A 26,126-nucleotide genomic window follows, 5' to 3' on the forward strand; every position below is an offset into this window, starting at 1 on the left:
TTTCTAACGACGCGTTGCACGCGTGTATAACGTGGCGCAAATATCTAAGCTTTACGTACAGTATATTACTATGAAGACGATGCTTAAAAGCCTCTGTGTAGTTGCAGGGAGAAGAGATTCAAGGAGTGACAGTCTGGTTTCCAGTTGCTTTTCATTGATATTTCTGGTTTTCCTCATGTTCAGCGCGGGAAAAGTTAATTAGGCGCTGTAAATCATGAACGCGTTACGTCACGCGCTACGTCACGAGGTGTGATCAGCTGGCCGGCAGCGCGAGGGGCGTGTGTCACAGTGCGTGGTGGCGGTGCTGGTTCAAATGGTACATCAGGTTGTTTTTAGATTGTTTAAACCTTGATAGTTTTGCCAGGTGCTTTGATTGATTGCCCAGCTTGTGATGAAGCGCTGGACAATGGATCAAGGACGTAATGAATCCAAGAAGAGCACTGCAAGGGTCCCAGGGAACAGTTCAGTACGCACTTGATTCTGTGCTCACCTGTGGTCATGTCACGAGGCAAGTGAAGGTGGCGGCACAGCTCCAAGATGTCAAGTACCCCAGACCTGCTATCTCGGCAGGCTGCAGAACATACAGCAGTGACTAAACACACCAGGAAACAGGCAGGCCACAAACTAATAAACCCGCGAGTGTTCAAGCACCACAAATCAGTCAACAGCAGCAAGAAATCAGGAGGTGCCTTGTTTAGATCAACTAACCTTAACTCTTCTTCAGCATCTTATTGTCTGTGTTTATGACAATAGTGGCTTGTGTAATTAGGCCACGTGCTGTCTGGTGAGCCCCAAGTTCACCACAGGCAAGAACTGGCTTTGTTCTATCTCTTGTTCTTATGTTGTTACTGAGTTGGGGAATTACTGAAGTAATCATAGCTTATTAATTTTGTGACCTTTTATTACAGAATAGTTTTTTTTTTTTTTTTTTAAGTACACAGAAAATCAGCAGTGAAATTTGCCTACTAAATTAATCTAAACTTAACCTAAACAAACTTAACCAAACCTTCAAATGAAAATGTTAATGCTATTTCAGTATTATTGTACAGCATTGTAATATCTTGCTTACATATTGAAGAAAGTAAAAACTAAATATATTAATTGATAAGTAAAAGTGAAAATAAAACAAACCAAAATGGAACTAGAGTGTTCAACTGTCAATCTGGTGAAAAGTAAAGTTGATGGTAAGTTTCTGTCATTTAATGGATTGTAAATACATGTAACAAACAAAAGATAAACTTGGAAGGCATTAACTTCACTAACTAGGCCAAGAAAGGGTGCCTGTGCTTATCCTTCCTGTTCTTGGTGAGGACCAGGAGAGGGAGTGGCCCTAAACTAGCCTAAACTGAGAGAGGGAAGACCAGGAAGTTTATCTGCTCTTGTGGCAGAGTGAGGATGATGGTGGATGGTGAGGGAGATGGCAGGAGTCATTGCTACATAGTTCCCAGGGGAGGGAGGATAGCAGACTTCACCCCATCAAGAGGTATCAAAGTGGCTGGCTGCTACTGTCGCTGCTACTGCCGTTGGCCATTTGATTCTCCTGTGATATGATAAGCCTCATCACACCAAGACTTGTGCCTTATCCTTGTCAGTCTTGTGTATCATGGTCAGCCACTGCCCTGTTTTCTCTCCTGCAGGGCTTGGTAGACACAGGGTGATTGGCTGTCTCTCCTTCTTTTGGTTTTGATATTAATATTGTTCGTCTTCTCCTTTTTGCTATTTTACCTATTTTTAACTCTCCTCAGCCTGTTTTTATTTAAATATCACAGATAATTTCTTCATGGATTAACCCTGAACATAGACTTTCTGTGGTCTTGTTAAATCGCATGCAGTTTGAATAGGAGAGGGCTATGGAAGTGGGAAGGTTTTTGGGGTAATTAATGAAAAGGTGTTTCAAAACAAAACCGCATTAAATTATCACTGAATTGCCTTGACTCAGCAGAACTGGGTGAGGTAGGGGGAGCAGAACAGGTAAAATTAGGATAAATTTGAAATTTGAGTAATTCGGAAGCATGTTGATTGTCTCACACACACACACACACACACACACACACACACACACACACACACACACACACACACACACACACACACACACACACACACACACACACACACACACACACACACACACGATGATAGATGGAAATAGCTAGGTATGATTTATACAGGGATTGCCATAAGTAGGCCTGATGGCTTCTTGCATCTTTCCTTATTTTTTTGTGTACTTATGTTCTTTTGTTGCATCTCCTGACAGGTGTGTGTGGAAATGCTGCTCCAAAGGCTGCACTGACACTTCACTTGATGACTTATTTTGAGTTGATATTTTGGCCCCCGACTGTGATGTGAGGGAGGGATGGTGGCTCATGTCTCACCAGGTTTTAAGTAACACAACACAAAGGTGACATGGTGGTGGAATAGCATCACAGAAAGAGTCTTATTTCCTTCTCAAGTCCAGCGTGCTTTGCTGTCTTACTTGATGCTTACAATGGATGACGATGATGATTACTTCACTCCCACTACCTCAAGGTAAAATTGTATTATTATTATTATTATTATTATTATTATTATTATTATTATTATTATTATTATTATTATTATTCCCAATGCAATAAGTATAAATAAAAGATCATTCTTAAGGATTTACGGGATTAATGGGGTCCTGCCTGACATTCACGCAGTAACCTTCTGCTCTACAGCAGCCGCCGCTTGGCCATGCTGTTCAGCCCTGAGGAGATGAGTAGCAATAGCAGCAGCAGCAGCACAGGCCACCACACTGACCTCTCCACCAACTTCAGGTACATTTTGTTCATCTCATGTCAGACTTGTGTATTGTTGGCCACCATGCAAGTTGTATGTAAACCAAATCACCCATCAAAGATTGTAAGTGTTTACTTCACGAATTTTGGAAGTTGAAAATATTACTTTGTCTTTTATTTTGATTTATAAATACATCACTTTGTTCCTTCAGGTTTGTGGCACCTAAGCAGCCACGGCCAGGCAGGAGCAATTCTTCTGCCTCATCTGGCACTGGACAAGCCTCCAAGGATGGCCAAGAGGTTCTGCTTGACGTGCCCCTCAGTCTGCTGCCTCAAGGGTAGCTACTACTTATTCCCCTCCTATCTTATCTCCATTAATTAACCTTACAACCTGCTAATGGTAATCTGTATTGATTCAGATCCCCTCACAGAAACTCTTCATAAAATTCTCACTATGACACCAGTTATATGAGCAGCTCCAACTGCACAAGATTTTACTGATCAAAGATAAAACAAGAGGCACCAGAAAATCTTGAAATGTCAGTGGTGTTTTTCAAGACTGTACTCTGACCTTGCACCTTAACATTCTATTAAGCTTTAGAAATCATAGTAGTCAGAGGGGTAAGAGTGAAGAAAATGAATGTATTAGTGTGGACTGAGGTTTTCTGTGTGACGACCTCCAGGGCAGAGAGGAGCGGAGCGGCTAGGATGGCAGTGAGCTGCCAGGTGGTGGGCAATGCTGTGAAGAGGAGCTTCACCCTGTTGGTGGTGGTGCAGGACAAAGGGGAGCTCTGGAGAGCTGCTGTTGACTCACATCTACTTCTAGAGGTGAGCTGTTTTCTTTTGTAATCGATTCTGTTCCCCATTCCTTTTATTTTTGTATTTCCAGTTTAGTCTTTACTTGTTTCTATTCTTAGTTACTTGCACCATTACATGAATTTATTGTTGTGGTGGCCATAAATCATCAATCAGTTACTCACTTAATTGATCAGCAAATTCCACTTGTTTGAATTAATGTTAATCAGTAAAGAGTATATATATATATATATATATATATATATATATATATATATATATATATATATATATATATATATATATATATATATATATATATGATGAATAAAAGGTGAATTAGGAATTTTACTCTGGTAAAATAACTATTCTGGCTCTTGCATACACATGATACTTATAAGTGCTTATAATAGTAATAGGATCACGATATCATGTTTTGTGTAACTGTGATCACCAATTGACTTTTGAATGCCCCTGATGCCCTGCTGTGCTGTCCTACTCTTCAGGTGCTGGAGCGCTCCACTCTGAGGGTGACAGCTCACAGCAAATCCCTCACACTGCTCGGAGAGGCACAGCGAATTGAAGACTTGGTGATGCAGGTGTGTGTTTACCTATTTGTATTTACCTATTTATATTTTTACAGAACTGAGACAAGCTCATTATGTGAGTGTGTACATGTGTGTTTATTTACTTATCATCATAGCTGTATGCAGGACCTGAAGAAACCTGTATCGTTCTGTCTCCATTTCATGTTCATCCAGTCTTCCCTTGATGAACACATTACTTTTATCAGCTGGCCATCTACCGAGCTGTCACTAGCAGTGGCCCTTCACAGCAGGACCTGTGTGTGGGCAAAGGCCCACACACTCTGGGCGAGGGGGACGTGGCCAAAGTTCACTGCAGCACCCACACCATCACCTCCACAGCCCTCAAGGGAGAAGTGGTAAACAGTTCTGTTTTTTGGACTACATACATATATCATTAATTCTCATGCTGCTGTACTTATATGCAGTAATATATCTTGAGTTATGACCATTTTATTATATTTCTTGTATCTTCTTGGTATGTTGTCAAGGTCTGTTGGTGAGAATAGAATTGTTAGTAACACAGTAGCAGTAGTACATAGTAGGAGGTCGCTGATTATTTTCGATTTTTTTAGTCTGAATGTTTTCGATTTTCTACAAAAGTAATCTAAACTGAATGTTTTCGATTCTTGCCAAGAAGTATTATTTTCGACAACCCATTTTATGTTTTTTTGGACTGTTTTCGACACAACTCTTACACATTTAGTGTCCGTTTTGGATTATTTTCGACACAACAATTACCTAGCTATTTACAGTTTGGATTATTTTCGACACATCATTGACCTAAATCAATATTTTTTGGAATATTTTCGATACTTCATTCAGCCATTTTAGACCTTCTTTGATTATTATCTTGTTAGGTTAGGTTAGGTTAGGTTAGGTTAGTTTTTATAGTCTTTTGTTTAAGTCTAAACGTGACGTGATGTGACAGTTCATTTTATCCAGTGTCGAAAACATTCAGAATTTACCATTTTTTAGTGTCGAAAACATTCAGTTCAATATTTTTTTACTGTCGGAAACATTCATAGTGAAGTTTATTTAGTTTCGAAAACATTCCAACCAATGTTTTTAATGTGTCGAAAATAATCATGATTGAAAAATATATTGCAGAACCATCGAAAATAATCAGTCTAAGTTGCCAAATCATTGTCGAAAATATTCATTCTTAAACATGTTAGTCTGTCGAAAACGTTCAGACTAAAAAAATAGAAAACAATCAGTCCACCCCATAGTAGTGGTAATCATAGTGATGGTGGTGATAATGGTAGTGGTATTATTATTGTTATTGTTTATGTAGTGGCATATAGATATTATTGTTGCTATTATTATTGTTGTTATTATTATTATTATTATTATTATTATTATTATTATTATTATTATTATTATTATTATTATTATTATTATTATTATAATCATCATCATCATCATCATCATCATCATCATCATCATCATCATCATTATTATTATTTTCTTGACCCCACATCTTTCTCATTAAAAATATCTTAATTGGCTTTCTATTACTGTAGTAAATATTTGTAAGCAGACCTTACTTTCAACATGACTGGCAACCACTCCTCACTGAGCTTGCATGTTGTGATAGTGATAGCAGTGATGATGCTCTTAGCTCTGTTCAGTTCACATAAGCTTGGAGATGAAAGTGATGTCTCCTTGTTGTAGATTGAAAATTTGAAGGGAGTGAAGGTGACAGTGACCCCGGCCTCAGAAGGTGGGTGGGAGAGCTGCCTGGCAGGTGCAACAGTGGACTCCCACAGGCTGATCTTCCTTCCCAAGGTGAGACAGACAGAGAGGATGCCATGTCATCATTGTTAGATGCAATATATGTTTGTGTGAGTGGAGTGTGCTTATCTATGTGTGTTTATATGTATGTGGGTGAGGGTTTGAGTAACTTTCTCTAACAGCATTTGTTCTTCATTGCTGTCTTTTCATTTTCATTTCTCTCATCAGACTTATTTTCAGGTTGGTTTTTCATCTTATTTTGGGGCAATTTTGGTTGTTCTGTGTATTTTCTTTATTATACTAGGTTTCTTCTCAGATTAAGTTTTTTGTTTTGTTTGCATTTTCATATTTCTTTATCTTTACTTTATTTTTTTTATCTGCTACAACAGTGGGATTATATAATGTCAGAGAGAGAGAGAGAGAGAGAGAGAGAGAGAGAGAGAGAGAGAGAGAGTATCTCTATTTCCTCCTCTTCTAGCAAAGGGATGGTAAATGGTTGCCTCCAACAACATTCCACAACATAACAATCTTGAAAGTAAGAACCAAAGGGGGTAAGGACAAGCCATCGCCAGCAGCAACAGCAGTCAGTAACAACACCAGTCCTGTGACACTACAACAACAACAACAACATCAACAACAACAGACAATCACTTCCCAGGATGCAACCCTTACTGCTTCTTCACATAACTTCACAGGTCTGTTGCTTGTTGATTTTTGTTTGTAGTGTTTGCGGTTTTCTTGATCTTTGAAGTGACTTAGAATGTGCTGGCTTTGCTTTGATACTCTTTTGTGCTGAGAAATGTTAGTGTTTTTAGACTATTTGACATCCTGGGCAAACTTGTGTACCAAAACTCTTCCTCTTCCTGTCAAACATCACAGTGTACAACTCATCATGCATTCCTTTGGAGCATCATGGCACAAAGGGAATTAGTAGCAGTGTTCTTTCTGCCAGTCACAGAGGATGGATAAACTACAAACATATAAAACATGACTTGTAAATTTACATGTCAAGACTATGAGATTATGAACAATGAATTGAGCACACAGACCTTTTATGACAGGTCAGAATGGAGACATGGCTGAGTCACAGGGCCAGAATACTCAGGAGGACAGTGAGGCAAGCAGGAAGGCGGCACTGGTGTCTCGCATGGCTCAGCTTGGCACTCCACTCTTCCCGCCGCTGCCTAGTGCCAAGGTGTCACAGCCCTCCGAGGTGACCGGCGAGGTAGTGATCTTTATAAGTAGAGGTGTTGTGTTTATTTATGTGGTTTAGAATGAAGTTTGAGTTATGTTAAGTTATTCATACAGATTTTTGTATAGTTTAATGTACCAATCTTTCCCAGGGTGCTGTGGAGACACAAGGAGCATCAGTAGAAGGGGCGTCAATCCCTGCTGCCACTCCACCTATGCATGTTCCTGATTCCTCCACCTCTACCACTGTCTCCATTCCTACTACTCCCTCCTCCACCTCCACTCAGCTTAGTTCTACATGCACTTCTGTCCCTACCAACACTATTGCTGCTGCCATTACAACTGCTACTGCTATTCCAGTCCCTGTCCCCACAGTGCCCTCTCAGTACCAGACACACTCCTCAACACTGGACTCCACTTTGGCACTCAGCATCTGTCAGCTTGGGACATCAGTGGCCAGGATCTCAGACAAGGTTGATCTCCTGCTGACCAAGGTATGGAAACAAGGGAGGGAGGAAAGGACGGTGTTTGGAGAAAAGGATGCAAGAAAGTAAAAAGGGAAAAGATAGAGAATAGGAGTACAATTAAAATTATATACCGTGGTGGTAATTTGGTGATAACTAGAAAACTAGAAGTGAAGGAAAGAAGAGAGTATGGGTAAAACTAGAAGCATATGAGCAAGTAAGAAGGGGAAGATAATTGCAAAAAACAGGGATACAGTAATGAAAATGAGATTCTGTATAGATGTGATAAGTCTTGGAATTCTTTTTATTGCATGAAATGTTATCCTTTCACATGGTGGATATAGATAGAAGATATTTAGTGAAGAGGATTACCAGATCAGATGGGAGAGGTAAAAGTCTAACGGATAGGCATGTAGTAATATTGTAAGCAGCATGGAGTCTTTTTTCAACATAAGCATGCCAGAAAAAAAAAAAAACTTGGTCTTTCTTTTGCTTCTATCTCAAGGTCTGTATAGTAATGGCATTGTGAGCAGGAATCTTTAGTCTTGCTGCAGAAAAAATAAAATGTTACTATCCACATCTATATACCAGCGTGCCAATTGTACATGGAGTGGCCCAGACAAAGCAACACACACACACACACACACACACACACACACACACACACACACACACACACACACACACACACACACACACTATGATTAGACCAAAGCTGGAATATGCTGAATCAGTGTGGTCTCCCCACAAGAAGAAACATGTAAAAAAATAGAAAGGATACAAAGGATGGCAACAAAGATGGTTCCAGAACTGGAAGAATTAACATATGAAGACAGGTTTAAGGAAATGAACCTGCAAACATTGGAACAAAGAAGAGAGAGGGGAAACTCAATAATGATTTATAAATTGTGGAACTAATGCTAAGCAAAGTAGAAAATACCAGATATACATGAGGTGACAGCAAAAAATTAAGACAAGGAAGATGCTTGAATAACATAAAGAAATATAGTTTCCCACAGAGAAATATAGAAGTTTGGAACAAGCTAAGTGAGGATGTAGTATTGGCAAGAGTGTGCACAACTTTAAGTAAAAATTGGACACCATATGGAGATGGGACCATATGAGTGTAGCTCAGGCCCTGTAAATTACAACTAGGTAAATACACATCATTCACACTCTTAGTCACATCATCCCCCAGTGGAAAGGAACAGTCTTTTGAACCACACTACTTCACCCCAGGAGCTTATGCACAGCACACCTGGCTTTCACAGTGAGGCCTGACTGCATTCACTGGTCTAAAACTGCCCCTTCAAATGAAAATAATAACAAATGTAATGCCCATCCCACAGCATCCACCATCTTGTCTACATTTAATGCCCATTCCACAGCATCCAGCATCTTGTCTACATTTAGTACACCTCCTGATGTACTTTCCTGTCCTGCAGGTGGATAAAATTGAGACAGGAGGCTCCCATGACTCAGGCTCCCCCCCTCCCAGTGATCCTAAGGCGCTGATGGCCCTTGCGAGTGGCCTGGTGGCACACAATGAGAGGCTGCAGGGAGAAGTGGAGGCCCTGGAGAGGAAGCTTAGTGAGAGTCAGACATCTCGTGCTTCACTCTTGACCATGAATGCTGAGTAAGAGAAAGAGGGGGGGGGGCATAAATGTATTATCATGTTAAAAGCAATTAATGGATTTGAAGAAGTAGTTAAGAGAAATGTGAGAAGAAAGGAGGGTAAGAGAGTTTTCCAGTGTTGTCTTGGTGCATGGGTCAGTTTTAACCACTTTACTTGTATGTCTGTTGGTTTTATTCAATGAGTATAAGCAGAGAAAGAGCTTATCTTAGGTATTCATTTCTATTTTGGAGCCATCTGTCTGTCTAGTTGTCTGTCTATCTTGTCTGTCTGCCTGTCTTTGTCTTTCTTTCATTTGGTCCTTTTCACTCTTAGACTTCTGGAGGAGAAGAGAGAGCTGCTGAGAAGAGAAGCTGAACAAAGGAAGAAGGAGGAAGACAGGCAAGAAGAAAGTGCTGAAAATTTAAAAGATAAAGAAGAACCAGTGAAGGAACAAGAAGAAAAGGAAACCCAAACGGAGGCTGAGGTGAGTGAATGCATTAGTTGCCTGACCTGGTGTGTCCCCCTTGCTGGTGCTCAGGTGTTGCTTGTCTCACCTGAGCTTGGAGTGGTATTGCTTCTCTTCAAGCTGGTGATATGTGGTGTTGATTTTAAAGCTGCTTTTATTTAATTTCATTTATGTATTTATTTGTGAATTTTGCTTTATTTAATGTTATTGTTTCCATTTACATTTTTTTAATTGGTTACAAACTTTTAATTGATTTTACTGTTGTTTCTTATTAGTTTGATTGTATAATATTTTTTGTATGTGTCTTTCTTTTCAGATTAATGACAAATCTTTAACTGCTTTCCTTTTTTATTTATTAATGTATACGTTTGTATGTGTGTTTAAGCATGTGACTAAATTACAATATCATGTGTATGTCTGAAGTAATTATATATATATATATATATATATATATATATATATATATATATATATATATATATATATATATATATATATATATATATATATATATATATATATATGACCATGACCTAACCATTATATATCATGTGCTCAGGGATACATTCAGCAGGAGGACAAGCAAGGCCTGATGCCAGAGCAGGTGAGATCACTGGTCAAGTCAACCCTCTCAGGTCTGTTCCGCCACCTGTCCGATGCCTTCAGTGAGGAGGAGCAGCACTCTCGGCCTCAGGTCCTGTGCACTGTGAGGTCTGGCCTGCAGGTGAGCTGCTGATACTCATTATAACATATTTGTATTCATTTGTTTGTTTTTATAGTAGTAGGATAGTCAAGGCTAAAATTTACCTGTCTATCTCTTGTGTCAAACTTGTGTTTACCTTGAGTGTCCTGCCAACTTTCAGTGACAGTCTCTCATGGCCAGCTCTCATGGCCACCTTCACAGTTTCTCAGTCTTTTTATGATTTTTGAAATTAGGGGATGATGGTAAAGGTCTTAAAAGTCTGTATGTATTCATATATATATATATATATATATATATATATATATATATATATATATATATATATATATATATATATATATATATATATATATATATATATATATATATATATATATATATATATATATGGAAAAGCCACTACTATTTCATAAAACCAGAACTAGTAAACCATTTTATTCTATCAAAGTCTCTGTCTTGCTTGTATTGCTAGCAGATGGGAACATTACACATCCTTGTCAAAGACCAGAATTTACTATAATATATATTCCCTACTCTTCTCAGGTGGCTTATTCCACTTTTATGGAGAACCTTGAAGAGATAGTGGGGGTGGAGGAAACAGCAGCAGAAGAGGAAGAAAGAAGTGGAGAGGAGGAAAAGCAACATGAAGAGGATGAGAAAAAAGAGAACAGCAAAAGCCATGATATGGAGGTCAGGAGTGGAGAAAGTGATCCAGGTGAGGAAATTTATGAAGATTTTGCCACTGAGGAGAGGTGGATAGAAAAGGAGGAGGAGGAGGATGGGAAGCCAACAGAAATACAAAACACACTTGAAATTGAGCCTCTGTACCTGAAACAAAAGGAATTAAGTAAGAATGATAAAAAAGAGGATGAAGATTTGAAGAAACATACTTCCTTGTGCTTGGAAAAGGCAGATGATTAGGAAGGAAAACAGCACGAGGAGGAGGAGAGAGTGGAGGAAGTGGCAGACTTAAAGAATGAAATGTTAAAAGAAAAGATCAGCCAGTCATGAACAGAAAGGGTGAGTGAGTGGTGCCCTTTGGTATGCATGTCCTCACTCCTGCCACAATGACCCTGCCAAAAGTTATCTTGTTGCCAAACCTTGAGGAGAACAATACCTGTTTGCAGCACCACTAGTTATCATATTTTAGTTTGCTACCCTGTTAGTGTCTGCACCTCCACTTGTGACCATGTTTTTATTCACCCTTGCCCTTGACATACCATCTGTAGCACCCTTTTGGGACCACATTTTAGTTCACTGTGTATTTTCATTAGTGTTTGTCGCATCCCTTATCACCAGCTTTTAATTCACTGTACCTTCTTCGCAGCATCTGCAGTACGTTTTTTTTAACCCTAAGACCAATTTTTAGTTCATTTAGTAGTGTCACTAATTCCAATGAATTTCATGTAGTAGTGTCACTAATTCCAGTGGATTTCATAGATGTAAATCAAATAGAAGCTGATATGTGGACCAATGAACTGCTTTATATGAAAAGTTCTGCAAAGACCAAGGAGATCTAAGGCTGTGGTGGATGAGATAGTTAACTGATACTGAATTTTTTGTCTGAAATATTTTATATGACATCACCACTTAGAGCAACTGTGCATAATCCTGTTTGAAGGTATAGCAGTTAATGAGGGTAAAACCCAAGTCTGAACATGCAGAAATCTTACACCAAATAACATATTTTCAGATCAGGAGTAGATGCAAGGAGGTGAAGCTGTTCTGTCCACATGCTTCATGTCCTGCAGCGCTCAAGAGTGTCTTCTGATTGGCCTGCCAAGTGGGTCATCATTGCTCAAGTATAAGATTGCTGATTTAGTCATTGGTGTGGCTCGGCAGTAATGAAAGATAAGCTGTTGCCTTACACTGTAATGTGTGTCCTCTTGCTGGGCTGATGTTGTCCAGCTTGTTGATATTTTAATGTAATGTTAATCAAATTTTTAAAGTATTTAGCATGTATGATTATTTTTACTATGCAGAAAGAAGGATAAAAATAATTAATTCATCAATCAACAGTAAGATTAGCATAGACAGATAATGTCTATGCATGAATAGTGTGTAGAAACATGACAGCATCAACCTGTCTTACTAACCAAAATGGTAAGTCATTATGCATTACCCAGGGTTCATCACCACAGTGTATAGTTTCTCTTTACCCTCCATTGTCATGGTTACTGAGTAATAGGTGCTACAGCTTTACTAAGGAAAGCATTCACTAGGGAGCAGTAAGTGAGTCCTTCCATTTGTAAATTTGTTTATGTCATCCATAACCATTATAATTTTTTGTGTAATGTCCTATTTTCCTAATGGGATTAGATTGGGGTTGGATGGTCACATAGTTGAAGCAGAGGTTGCCTCCCACAGGTGCTCATCTCTTATGGGGCATGGGTTTGATTTCAGGATGACCTTCCCCAATCCTTGAAGTTTTTTACACTCGCATCTCTTATTGAGTCCCTCCTCTCATTGTGCATCCTTCCTTCCATGTTCACTCCCCTTAAGTCTTTCACTCATCATGAAGGAGAGGAACGTCACTCACATAATGATCTATTTACAAAGATACAAAGAAAGAAACCATTCCACATGCAGCCTTAGCCATGCTTTGTCCTGCCACTGTGCTCTCCAGGTAGTGCCAAATTATACAGCATATGTGAATGATTGAGGATGGGATCATATTATTCAAGTGGTCTGGGATTTCCATAGCTTACTTCAGGAAAAAAATAAAGGGACTACTAATACTTCTGTTTGATAGAAACATCTGTATCAGTTCTCAGTTCTTTCTAGTATTTATAGGATCTGAATGTGTCATCAGAATGTGATATTTGATAGGCTGTGGGATAAAATTATGTATTATAAGGATGAAGACATTCATTTGTTATGTCCCCTTCTCAAAATTAGATAACATTATATTTTGAGCCCTTTAGTTTCATGGATAAAACATGGACATCCTGCCTTTCAGTGTGAAACGCAATGCATTCCTCAGAGAGAGTTTAAGGCTCAGTGGCACAAGATGGGGTGCCTCTTCCTGATGCTTTATTGGCACATTTTCTGTTTGTGTACGGACAGGTAGCTCATAACAGTCATATTTCTCATACTACTCAAACTTCTGTCTTGTCCAATATCATATCTGCCGACACCCTCACACCATCCCACAACTGCCATCACTACTTTCATATTCAACACACCCTTCATGACATGTAACAGTCTGTTAAGATTAGACAGACTTAAGTAAGCTAGTCAGTCAGTTAAGTTTTAAGAGACCAAATAAACATCTAACTTGAATTGCTATTGTCATGTCTTTGTCGTCATGTTATTTTACTACAAGAATTTTGGCATGAAGTTGATGTATTGTTGTTTTGTTCATTAGATGTCACAAATTTTCATGCAAGGAATGCACTGCAGTGTTCTCACATACAGCTGCAGCCAGATCAGTGGTTATTGTTGCTTCAGAACAATCCTAATTTTAGTGTATTAGGAAAAGGTGATCAGTGGTTTGTCATGGTGCATGTTAATTGAGGCAGCAGTAATCATTTAAGTTATTCAAATAATTTATCTTTTTCATATTGAGGTAGATTTTTCATTGATTGGATATGCTCATTTTCTAAACATTTGCTTCTGATGTGAAAGATTTAGAGTTTAAAAGACTAAAAGATTTACTTAATGCCTTTTCTTAGTGCAGTATTCATATTTTTATAATTAATTTTATGTATTTAGCTATTTTTATTTGTACATTTTTAGTATACACAGACCAGCATTGGCAGGTGCTACTAATGTACTGCTTTGTTTCCTTTGCATCATCAGGAGAGACTGTCATGTTTTTTTTTAATTTATTTCAGTGATAAAGATTTGTTTATCATAATGTGTGTCTAAGACTATCATGAGGAAGTACAACACATTAAGTGAAGCATTCCTAGCTAATAGTTATTAGTTATTGGGTTAATTTTGATATTTTGTTAACTGTTTATGAATAATCAATGTAATTTTGCACATTTGATGATAAACAACAAGAAATTATTGTATATTTCTTACATTACTGTAGTGCTTTTGTATTGCAGCACCTTTGCACCCCCCCCAACCCTCACCCCCTCCTGCTTCCACCAGGTGGGCAGATCAGCATACTCCTGCCACCACAACACTGTGTGACATCAAAGGTAAAACAAAATAATCCTGAGATGTTTTTCCCTTTATTATTGGCGAGTACAGACAGCCATACAATCACAGACATGAGAGGAAGGATGAGGTGCACCCACTCACACAAGGACACCTCACACTTCAATCTCAGGAAGAACCAGATTGCAATATTACCAGAATTTAATGTGCTTTCTTGTTTACATTCTTATACAGTATATATATATATATATATATATATATATATATATATATATATATATATATATATATATATATATATATATACTTTTTAGACATACATAATCTTCCTTAAGTACAAATGTAAGTAAAATTTCTAATACAGCATAAAAAATTTTTGCACCATAAACAAACTCACGCATTCACTCTTTTTGACAGCAGGTAAGAAAGAAGAGAGGACAGGATTATAGCAGGCACCACAGCATCTTGGTTGCTACAAGTTGCCAGGATCTCTGATTCAAACAAGACGACAACACCCAACTTTGGATGTTTATGCAGACTCTCTCTCTCTCTCTCTCTCTCTCTCTCTCTCTCTCTCTCTCTCTCTCTCTCTCTCTCTCTCTCTCTCTCTCTCTCTCTCTCTCTCTCATCACAGTATGTTTATGAATCACAGTCACTCACCACAACTCCTTGATAATAATAGGTCTCTCTCTCTCTCTCTCTCTCTCTCTCTCTCTCTCTCTCTCTCTCATTTCATCTCATCTCACCACAGCCCACAGTATGATAACAACAGGTCTCTCTCTCTCTCTCTCTCTCACAGAAAATGGATAAGCAATTGTCATAGAAAATGAAATTTCTCTCTCTTACAGAAAATGGATAAGCAATTGTCATAGAAAATTAAATTTCTCTCTCTCTCTCTCTCTCTCTCTCTCTCTCTCTCTCTCTCTCTCTCTCTCTCTCTCTCTCTCTCTCTCTCTCTCTCTCTCTCTCTCTCTCTCTCTCTCTCATCTTATCTTATCTCAGCCCACAGTATGTCTCCAGATCACTCACTCACCATGGACTCTCTTTGCTATGGCTCTGGAACATAAGATCTTAGAAAAAGAGAGAAAAAGAGAAACAGTTTTGACTCAAGGATTCTAGCAACTTTGGGCAACATTTCTTTGGTGATTTAGAAAAAAACAGGTAGGTTCTGAACACACGAATTAAGTCAGTGTGGTGACAAAGGCTCCTATTCTTATATGCAAGGGCTCTCCAAAGGACTTTTTTCAGAGGCTTCAGAGATGATTACTCAGGGAATCAAAGGCGTTTTCATACTAATGGTACAAAATCATCAGAACCATACAAACAAACACCTCTGAAAATCAGAAAAGGATTCTCTATAGCCTATTAAAAACAGCTGAGGTAAAGCACCTGAACATTTAGGAATACAGGCCAAGGTCATTTCACATACACACAGAAACACTAGTAGCTAGAATTACCATTTAACACTATCACTGCCCCTACAAGCAGAATCCAGCACACAAATAGTAAATAATATATTCTACACCAACGTAAGTATGAGTACCACTATCCATAATCACTTATCACTAGCCTAACACGGACACTTCACTGTCGCACTCCCCTTAACTCCTGGCCAAGCAACTGATCAACAAACTGAATGTTACTGAGCAGTCCATTGATTTGTATTAATTTGCTCTTACTGTTAATGAACAACCCGTTTTTTTTTTTCATAGTCTAACATACTATTTCAATAGTATCACTTTATAGAGGATGTTACAATGACAAATGTGAACAGACATGTAACATACTTCATGTACATATTTCAAATGCAAGGCATCTGAAATAAAACTTATTCACTATTACACCATTACATGTATATCAAGACTTCAAAAAGTAACATGAACAATCTCTTACCTCTGACTTTTTGGGGAGTGGCAAGCTGTTTCTCTCTCCTTTGCCAATCTCCTGACATGCAAGAATAAATAAATAAATTACCACTGTTTTCTGTAATTCTAATGACTGCAGAAGACAACTTGCACACTACCACAGATATTGGTAAATGAAGTCTTGATAGATTTATACATTACAAATACATGGACAGCTCTCTACTTGAACATACCAGGTGAACTGATCAGATTCTCAGCCAAAGAGTGGAGGCTTGGCTACAGGTCCTGCTGATCAGGTGTCAGGTGGCAAAAACAAGACTGCAGCAATGAAGTGTGATGTGCAGCACTACAAATGATCATTACCTCAAGATGGTTCACATCAAACAGTACTGTGCAAGTAAAGTGTCAGCAGTGTGCAGTGCAGGGAAGTGCAGCACTTGTGTCAGGTCTTATCAGCAACATGACTTCACCAGACAAGTTACCTTTCTGGCAATACCCTTCAAACACAAGGCAGGTCTATCTGGGGAGGAAAGATGACATTTTTGCCAACAAATGGCTTGAAAGAATGACCATAATGACCATTTCAGTCCACATTTTTAAAGTTACAAAATTTATCCTGAGGTTGTTACTGTTTTTTATGCATATTCATTAATGACTTGCCAGTTCTTTTGATTAAGAAATACTGATCACTAACGGCAAGTATTTTGAATGCTCTCCTGTACTTCAATGACAACTGAAAATTGCATCTTAAAAATCTTAACCAGTGCATGGAAGACGGAAGAATTTAACAGTTTGGTTACAAGATTATACAAAGGGTAATACAATATATAAACAAAATGTGGTTCTTGCTTTTCACAGAAAGAAATTAAATCAATCAATCTATGGGGACTGACTGAAACGCCACTAAGTGTGTGTACCAGATTACGTACAAAGGTCATGGCACTACTAAGAGAGAGAGATACCAGAGAAAGAAAGTTTTGGAAAAAAATGTTAGATTAAGTGGAGGTCATTAATGTGAAGAAATGTAATTATTACAAGTTGAGAGAAAGAGGGGAACTCAAAGAGGGAGGAAAGATGAATATAGCAAAAGATAAGGAGGCAACACTCAAAGGATTTTCTGCCGATGTCTATGATAAGACACTGAACTGCATAACACTGTGGGTGATGGACTGACGGTAAGTGAGGTGAATGAGTGCAATAGACTACTGGAAAAACAATGTGTCATTCTGAGTGTGTTCATACCTACAGTGTGCAGAGGTATTACAAAACAACACAAAAGCAGGAATCACTAACAACTTGCACTTGAAATCTGCATAAAATGTGTGGAAAAATCTTACTTTTTTGTAAATTTGGCTCAGTTGCCACTTTTTTTTGTTTTGTTTCATTACTTTGGTTGCGGTAACACAGTTTTGTTCGTAATAGCACACAAATATACTGACACACACACACACACACACACACACACACACTTATCCAGCAATCTATTCCTGTGTTATAAGTTCCTCTGAGTAAACACATAACAAAGGCAGGAACATTGCTTCGCACAACTATACTCTGTTCACAGCATCAGTGAACAAATCCTGCACACACACACACACACACACACACACACAACTCATCTGATGCTCCAGAACAACAATAAACCTGAAGATGACATAATTTTCTTACATCAATAAAACATCTTCAAATTTACTATTGTTCCTTATGGAATATAATTATCACTGCATATAAAAATAAAATATAAACATGTAAATGCTAAGAACATTATGAAAAGTAAGTAAACAATTCCATAAGCAATCTTGTATACATGATTGAATTCCTCATGGCTCATGGCACAGGAAGTCTCCCCACTCCCAGGAGACACTTGCCATCTTGCACACTACACGCACAAACCACAGAAGCACCACAACTAAAACTTAATCTGACACTGCTGGAAAATACAAAATTCTGGCTATAAGACTGATACACAACAGGATGTGTTTTAACAAATGGTTCATTAATACTTGAATTTAACTTCTCTAACTCTTCTGTTCCTCCTTTCTTAAAAAAAAGTCAAAAAAACACCACCAAGTCCTTTACCACTGACAGCTACAATGAGCACACCACACAATTATTACCTTTACATTTTGTATTTTAACAGTACACGTTCATTAATTCTTGAATTTAACTTTTTTCTAACTCTTCTATTCCTCCTTTCTTAAAAAAAATCAAAGCTACATCACTTACACCTTGATCACTGACAGCTCTTATGAACACAGCACAATTATTACCTAACATTTTCATCTCTTACAGTTCTCCATCTTTATCTCTGACAGCCATTACAGGGATGGAACATTGGTGAAACCTGTACCTTTTCATATCTTATAGTTTCTCTCTCTCTCTCTCTCTCTCTCTCTCTCTCTCTCTCTCTCTCTCTCTCTCTCTCTCTCTCTCTCTTTCTCTCATGTAACTTAATCTTCTAATGCAAAGAGGGGGCCAGCCAAGGGTACAAAAAATGAAGAGAAAGAGAGCAAGAAAGAGAAACATGGGATTTTTTGTATCTACACCATGAATAGAATATTCTGACCTGACATCACCACCAGTATATACACACACACACACACACACACACACACACACAGTGTGATGGATAACTGTGTGGTAAAGAAGGAATGAGGTGAAGGAAAGAAAAGAAAAAACAAAATAAAGTGTGGAAGAAAGGAAAGGTGTGATAGTTATGTGGAAAAGGAAAGGAAAGGAAGAAATACAGAAAATGAAAAAGTGTGGGATAGGAAACATAGGAGTGTGAAAAGGGAAAGGAAAGGAAGAAATATGGAGAAAGAATAAGTGTGGAAGAAAGTAAAGGTGGGACAGGAGTGTGGACTGATGTGGAAGGCTGCATGGAGAAAGTGGGTGGGATGGGAAACACACAACAAACTCCTCTATGCCATGACACAAGAATGTTTGAGAGCAATTTACTCCATTGACTAACTCACTCAAAGGCCTTACAAACAAGTGCCTGTGAGCCAATTCAGTAATAATATCATACTGTGCAAAATGTTTTGGACAAAAAATTGGCAAGAGAATGCTGGCTACCCTCCACCCATCACACCACCAGTTCCTCTCCATCTTAACTCTTTCACTGCTGTGGTTGTTCCTTGCTAACATTCAGAATATGTGTAAAGTCACAAAAAATAAACAACAGGAAGGCAATTTTGTATTTTTTTTTATCAATTAATAATTGATCTATTTATTTTTTTTAGGTTACAGAACAGAAATGACAGAAATGCAAAAAATAAGTGACTGGAAGATTATGATTATGGGGAAAAGTTGATCTAGCAGTGAAAGGATTAAGGTCTTAGTATAAAACAGTTCATGTATTTGTTTCTATTCACTGGAATTAGTGGCATCACTTCTTGCAATGACAGGACATGAAGTCAATTCTGAGTCTGACCTGTGTCACTTACTGTATGTGAATGTATGTACTGAAGGTGACACTTACATTACTAATGACTATCACATCCCCACTACCAATAAATCACCTATAGCAATATATTAAATCACCCAGGAATGGTAACTTTCTCAGTTTCTTAAACCTAGAGTTATGAATGAAATGCTACATAGTATTTCCCACCAGCACAGATACACACTTCTAGCCTACAAATAAATCCAATACCATGACACAATTGTAGTCTGATTTTTAAGCTTGAATTACTCAGATTTATGGGACAAAGCTCTCGTTGGTCAAGGAAGAAGTGTTGACCTGAGTTCCCTTTCTCATACACTTTTTTACATGCCCAACTCTTCCACTACAGCTTTTCATGCTGCACTTCTTCTGTAAACCAGGCTTTTTCATACATTTTTTTTTCTTTTTGCAACTGGCTTTCTACCAAACAAATGGGGTGGCAGTTAAAAAGAAAAAAAAGTGATGCATCTTTCACATTAGGAAATAAATTATGTACTAACAATTTTTAGTAGCAGTAACTATAGGAAAATTTGAAAAATGTCATACAAACACCTAAACAAACAGAAGGTGGTAAGTGTTCCTGTGTGGCAACAGTTTCACCCTTCATCAGGTCAATATCCATATTCAGATACACACATCTATTACACACATCTATTAATTATAAGTATAAAAATCAGTGCAAATAAAAATATAATATGCAAAAAACAATCCTTGGTTACAATAAAGAATAATTATCACCATGCTATGAATCCCACACATGACCATATGAATAAAATAACTGCAAAGTCACACACCAAGCTGCAATTTAATCTAACAATTCATAAGCCCCCAAAAAAGCTCAAAACAAACCAGGGGTTTGAATCACTAACCTTGAAAGTAACTGGTGACATGAGGGACTGACTGCTACATGAACTCCTAATGACTCCTCAGCTCCTGTGAACTGATTGCATACCAGGCACCAAGTATACCCTTTAAGTTTGATTAGTACCATCATTTAAAGCAAAGGTTTGTGTACATAGATAACACACCAAACTCTCATAATTATCAGGTCCTATTGGTGGAAATTGAGTACTAATAAAATTCTTTTATCCTCCAAAAAAAAAACCCATGCCAGGCACCAAGTATACCCAAGAGGACTTGATCTGCAATAAATGAAAGTTCATGAAAGCAATGCACCATCAAATAAACCCTAAATGTTTGATCTTCACCACCACTCCAGATAACATTACTGATGGCTGCATGATACAAACACATCCCACAGAGATGACCTGTCTTACTGTTCCTTGTAAAACTGGAGTCAAGCCTTACTCTCATATATTCTGAACACCAATGACATACTCTCAAGGGGCCAAGCTAAGCTGTTAGACCATTACCTTTGACTTGACACACCCCTGATGATGAGCAAGTGTCAGATAGATAGACTGACTGACTGATGAGATGCATGATGCCATCTCAGAGGGAAAAGATATATAAAGAGAGGAGGAGGGACAGAGGAGAGAAGCTGGCATACATCAAGTCAATCAAACAAGGTGCCACTTTCCCTGAGGTGCCTGGTGGGTGAGACAATGGTGTGATTCTGCTACACAAACACACAAGTGAGGTGAAGCCTGGATGAGGAGTTATGTAACTCCCCACAAACATTAAAAAAGAACAGAGAGACATACCAGTGCATTTAAAAGGGAGATACGACAAGACCAGCCAGTTATTGTAGGCTAGTCCATGCTTTTGATTTAATAGCAGTGGTATTATTATAGTAGTAGTAGCAGCAATGATGGTATAGATGCAGCAGCTCCTCTACGAAGTCGTTTTGATTATGACAGGAACTGCAATGCAAAAAACAATTAGGATATGGAGGAATGACAGCTGTACACATAGCCAAGACCACAACCATCACAATATAATAAATATACAACAATATATCACACTAACACACACCCTTACACACCACCATTCCCTCCCATCCTCATACCACCATCACACACTAGACACTCACTGAATATCAAGAGGAAGAGCAGGACAGCCACGCCTGCCACACACAGACGGCTGCGCGTGTTCTCCCACCAGGCACGACGGCGGAGGCGGGTAGCAGATGAGCGGAACTGGTCAGAGGTGGTGGCCAGGCCCTCGGAGCGGTCCTGCAAGTGGTCTAGCTGGTCACCTCTCTCCAGCAACCGACCCACGTTGTCCCTCATCACATCCGTCACCTCTGCTATCTGCACCCTCACACTGCAGGGAGAATGAGAGATGCAGGGGGTGAGGGAGGCTAAGGGAAGGTAAGGGAGATGCATGGTGAAGGAGGGTGGAGGGAAGGGTATGGGAGATGCAGGGTGAAGGGAGGATGGAAGGAAGAGTGCAAGATATAGAGTGTATAGAAAGGTGTGAGAAAAATCTAGGGTGAAAGTGAGTGAATAGAAGGGTTAGGGAAATCTAGAGTGAAAGAAAGATTGAGGGAGATTATGAGAGATACAAGGTGAAAGGAACAGGAAGGAAGGGAGTGAGGAAGACAGAGGGTGGATAAAGGGAGAGACAATCAGGGTATAGAGTGGTGCAGTGGTGAAGGGGAGCAGGTGCGGTATTGGTGAGGGACAGTAGGATTGTGGCTTACTGGCATCAACAACACAAAACACACAGGGATGGTACTCACTCTTTCAACTTGTCTGACGCAAACCGCACCGTCTTCTTGCCTGTTGGTCCCCTGAAAGACAGATGCAGCCATGACAAGGTGTGATGTAGTGAGTAATAGTGACTATGTACTCTTATCTCCATATATTTCAACACAAGAAGAGATCATAACTCAAAACATTATAAAAAAGCTAATTGTCAAACTAATGTAAAAGGAAGTTGCTGAAGTTTAAATATGACCTATCTAATTTCTTTATTTCAAAAGTGGTGTGTGTGTGTGTGTGTGTGTGTGTGTGTGTGTGTGTGTGTGTGTGTGTGTGTGTGTGTGTGTGTGTGTGTGTGTGTGTGTGTGTGTGTGTGTGAGACCAAAGGCTCCTTCTTTTAAAAGTATCGTGCCTAGTAAAATTAAACAAATACATAATAATGATGATGATAACAATAAGAATAAGAAGAACAAGAACAAGGAGAAAAGAAAAAGAATGAGAAGAAGAAGAAGAAGAAGAAGAAGAAGAAGAAGAAGAAGAAGAAGAAGAAGAAGAAGAAGAAGAAGAAGAAGAAGAAGAAGAAGAAGAAGAAGAAGAAGAAGAAGAAGAAGAAAGAAAATTAAAGATGAAAAAAGAAAAGATTTTTTTTTCTTGTTTTGTAATGGGTCACTGACCAGGGGCAACAACAACAAAAAAAAAAAAGTCCATGGAGCTGCTGGTTTCTAAAGAAAGTTGGAGGATAAGTGTCTTCATGCCTCCCTCTTGAAAGAGTTCAAGTCACTGGAAAGAGGAAATACAGAAGCAGACAGGAAGTTCCAAAGTTTACCAGAAAAAGGGATAAATGATTGAGAATACTGGTTGACTTCTGCATTACAGAGGTGGACTGAATAGAGGTGAGAAAAAGTAGAAAGTCTTGTGCTGCGAGGCCACGGGAGGAGGGAAGGCATGCAGTTTGCAGGATCAGGAGAGCAGTTAGAGTGAAAATAATGGCATAAGACAGAAAGAGATGCAACACTATGGCAATGAAAGAGACATTGGAGCAACAGTAAAAAGGTAAACAAAGAAACAAATAAATATATAAATAAATAAATAAACACAAATGAAAGTTGAGCCGGCCAACACAACACAGCCACAGGGAATCTTACTTGAGGAAGAAGTCGTCATCGTCTCCTCCGTCCTCAGTGCTGCTGATCAGCCGCTCCTGAAACACAGGGAACATCACTACAAGTACTACGTCTCTCTCTCTCTTTCGTGATAGATTATTCAAATTACACGTAAGGAGAAGGTTGCAAACTTGTTAGGAAATTCTTCAACTCTCATGAATCAAAAAATAATTTTTTTCCATCGTGTCATCAATCTATGGAATGGCTTCCTCAAGACATGATAGACTGCAACAATGCTGAGAATTTTAAACGCAGTCTTAATAAATATTTTGCCTCATATCTGTGGTTAACAGCATTTGTTTGTTAGAGATTAACTTCCTTGCCTCCAGGAGAGGGGGGACCTCATTTCATCTATTTTCATTCTCTCCTATAAAATTTCCTTCTCTGTGACTTCCTCTCAAGTTTCCTTCCTGACTGTTCTATTGTTGTTGTGGTAGACGATCACTGTTCTTCTCCTAAATCTATTAACAGTGATGTCCCTCGGTTCTGTCCTGTCACCCACTCTCTTCCTATTATTCAACAATGATCTAAACCAAACTTCTTGTCCTATCCACTCCTACAATGACGATACCACCCTGCACTTTTTCATGTCTTTCCATAGACATCCAACCCTTCAGGAAGTAAGCAGTTCACGCAGGAAAGCCACAGAATGCCTGACTTCTGATCTCTCTAAAATTTCTGATTGGGGCAGAAAAAATTTAGTATTATTCAATACCTCAAAAACTCAATTCCTCCATCTATCAACTCGACACAATCTTCTAAACAACTATCCCCTCTTCTTCAATGACACTCAACTGTTCCCCTCTTCTACACTGAACATCCTCTGTCTGTCCTTTACTTATAATCGAAACTGGAAACTTCACATCTCATCTCTAGCTAAAACAACTCCTATGAAGTTAGGTGTTCTGAGACATCTCCACCAGTTTTTCTCACCTCCCCTACCTGCTAACTCTGTACAAGGGCCTTATCCATCTATGTATGGAGTATGCTTCTCATGTATGGGAGGGTTCCACTCATACTGCTCTTCTAGACAGGGTGAAATCAAAAGCTTTTCATTTCATCAATTCCTCTCCTCTAACTGATTGTCTTCAGCCTCTTTCTCATCACTGCAATGTTGCATCTCTTGCTATCTTCTATCACTATTTTCATGCTAACTGCTCTTCTGATCTTACTAACTACATGCCTCCCCTCCTCCTGTGGCCTCGCCACACAAGACTCACTTCTTTCTACTCTGTCTGCCTCTCTAATGCAAGAGTTAACTGGTATTCTCAATCATTCATCCCTTTCTCTGGTAAACTCCCTGTCTGCTACTGTATTTCCACCTTCCTATGACTTGAACTCCTTCAAGAGAGTTTTAAGACACTTATCCTTCAGTTTTTGACTACCGCTTTGGACCCTGTTCGTGGAACAGTATCTCAGTAGGCTTTTTTTTTATTTATTTATTTTTTTTTTATTGGATTATTGTTGCCCTTGGCCAGTGTCCCTCCTATATAAGAAAAAGTATTGTATAAAACTGCAGACTTAACTTACACTAACTATTAACAGCATTGTATGAACTGCATACTTAATCAACTGGCAAACAGACCGACACACTGATAAATTACCAGCACGCAAACACACACACAGCTGGCCACTCACCACCTCCTCATTGTCAGCGTCATCGATGTCCTCCGCCGAGATGTTCCTTTTGGGTGGCATGGCTCCTCCCTTCTCGCCTCCTTCACTCACTTGTCTACTTCCTTCCTTCTCGCCTCCAGTACTTACTTATCTACTTCCTTCCTTCTTGATTTCTTCACTTATTTCCTTCCTTCACTTCGTATCTCCACCCCTCCTTGATTTCACTTCCTGATCTCCTTCCTTCTTGCCTCCTTCACTTCGTTATCCCCTTCCTTCCCCGCCTCCTTCACAGCAGCAGGCCAGAGCACCGTGGTAATCCTACGTGACTGAATCCTACGCTTCCTCTTTTCCTTCCCTCCCTCACGCAACACTCTCCTAACAGCAACAGCAGCAGCAGTATGGCAGCGGCCCACGAATCTCCAGCAGGCGGTGCAGTGTGTCAGTAGCTGCTTGTCGAACCTGCAGCAGGTCAGAATCACACACTGTCCTGCTGAATGTTGATTTAAGTACAGCAACGGCCAGACAAGCTTGGTACACACATGACAGCTCCTCACTGCTGTCCTGTCGCCGCCATCTTTGTTGTTTACCAATCCGGCTTGGTCGGGTTGGTCTGATGCCACCAATCCGGATTACTCAAGTCTTTTATTTTTACCTTTAGGCTCTATACATGAATAGCTAGTCTGGAATCAGAAACAATAATTTATTTTTGTTATTTTTAGGACACCCATAAAAGGTGAGTCAACTAGAAATTATAATCTATACTTCAGTTTTCTTCGTTTCTCTTCCGTCTTCCAAATGTGCAGTACTTTTTGTTTACGATTTGGATTTTTTTTCCATCTTGCTGGCTGAGCTGCTGAGCATTCCTGGAGAATCAAATCAAACCTACTACATATACGCGCGCGCGTGTACACACACACACACACACACACAGAGAGAGAGAGAGAGAGAGAGAGAGAGAGAGAGAGAGCAACGGCCTATTGTGTAAATTAATACGATATATATATAT

The 26,126-nt window shown here is 39.0% G+C and overlaps 2 protein-coding genes across 6 annotated transcripts; one reads left to right on the forward strand and one right to left on the reverse strand.

The window, feature by feature from the left end:
• Nucleotides 1-219: 219 nt before the first annotated feature.
• Nucleotides 220-15,399, forward strand: LOC135115313 (FK506-binding protein 15-like). Of its 5 annotated transcripts, none has more exons than XR_010275950.1 (16): nucleotides 220-316; nucleotides 2,258-2,529; nucleotides 2,700-2,798; nucleotides 2,972-3,097; nucleotides 3,443-3,587; nucleotides 4,061-4,153; nucleotides 4,348-4,497; nucleotides 5,816-5,929; nucleotides 6,354-6,570; nucleotides 6,937-7,100; nucleotides 7,219-7,560; nucleotides 8,976-9,166; nucleotides 9,479-9,629; nucleotides 10,171-10,335; nucleotides 10,858-11,334; nucleotides 12,008-15,399. XR_010275950.1 is itself a non-coding variant. In XM_064031928.1 (16 exons), the coding sequence occupies exons 2-16, from the start codon at nucleotides 2,480-2,482 to the stop codon at nucleotides 12,016-12,018; spliced, it is 2,190 nt and encodes a 729-aa protein (XP_063887998.1). In that variant the 5' UTR covers nucleotides 220-316; nucleotides 2,258-2,479; the 3' UTR covers nucleotides 12,019-15,399. The 5 variants fall into 5 exon arrangements, 1 of the variants encoding a protein (XP_063887998.1); XR_010275953.1 differs by having other exon boundaries at nucleotides 6,937-7,088; XR_010275952.1 differs by having other exon boundaries at nucleotides 2,703-2,798.
• On the reverse strand, nucleotides 14,963-25,717 carry LOC135115315 (vesicle-associated membrane protein 4-like). Its single transcript, XM_064031929.1, has 5 exons — nucleotides 25,142-25,717; nucleotides 23,486-23,541; nucleotides 22,379-22,429; nucleotides 21,728-21,960; nucleotides 14,963-21,557 (listed from the first exon to the last, which is right to left on the reverse strand). The coding sequence occupies exons 1-5, from the start codon at nucleotides 25,199-25,201 to the stop codon at nucleotides 21,529-21,531; spliced, it is 429 nt and encodes a 142-aa protein (XP_063887999.1). The 5' UTR covers nucleotides 25,202-25,717; the 3' UTR covers nucleotides 14,963-21,528.
• Between the last annotated feature and the right edge of the window lie 409 nt (nucleotides 25,718-26,126).

This window comes from Scylla paramamosain, chromosome 29 (genome assembly GCF_035594125.1).
Source record: "Scylla paramamosain isolate STU-SP2022 chromosome 29, ASM3559412v1, whole genome shotgun sequence".
Taxonomy (NCBI): Eukaryota; Metazoa; Arthropoda; class Malacostraca; order Decapoda; family Portunidae; genus Scylla; species Scylla paramamosain.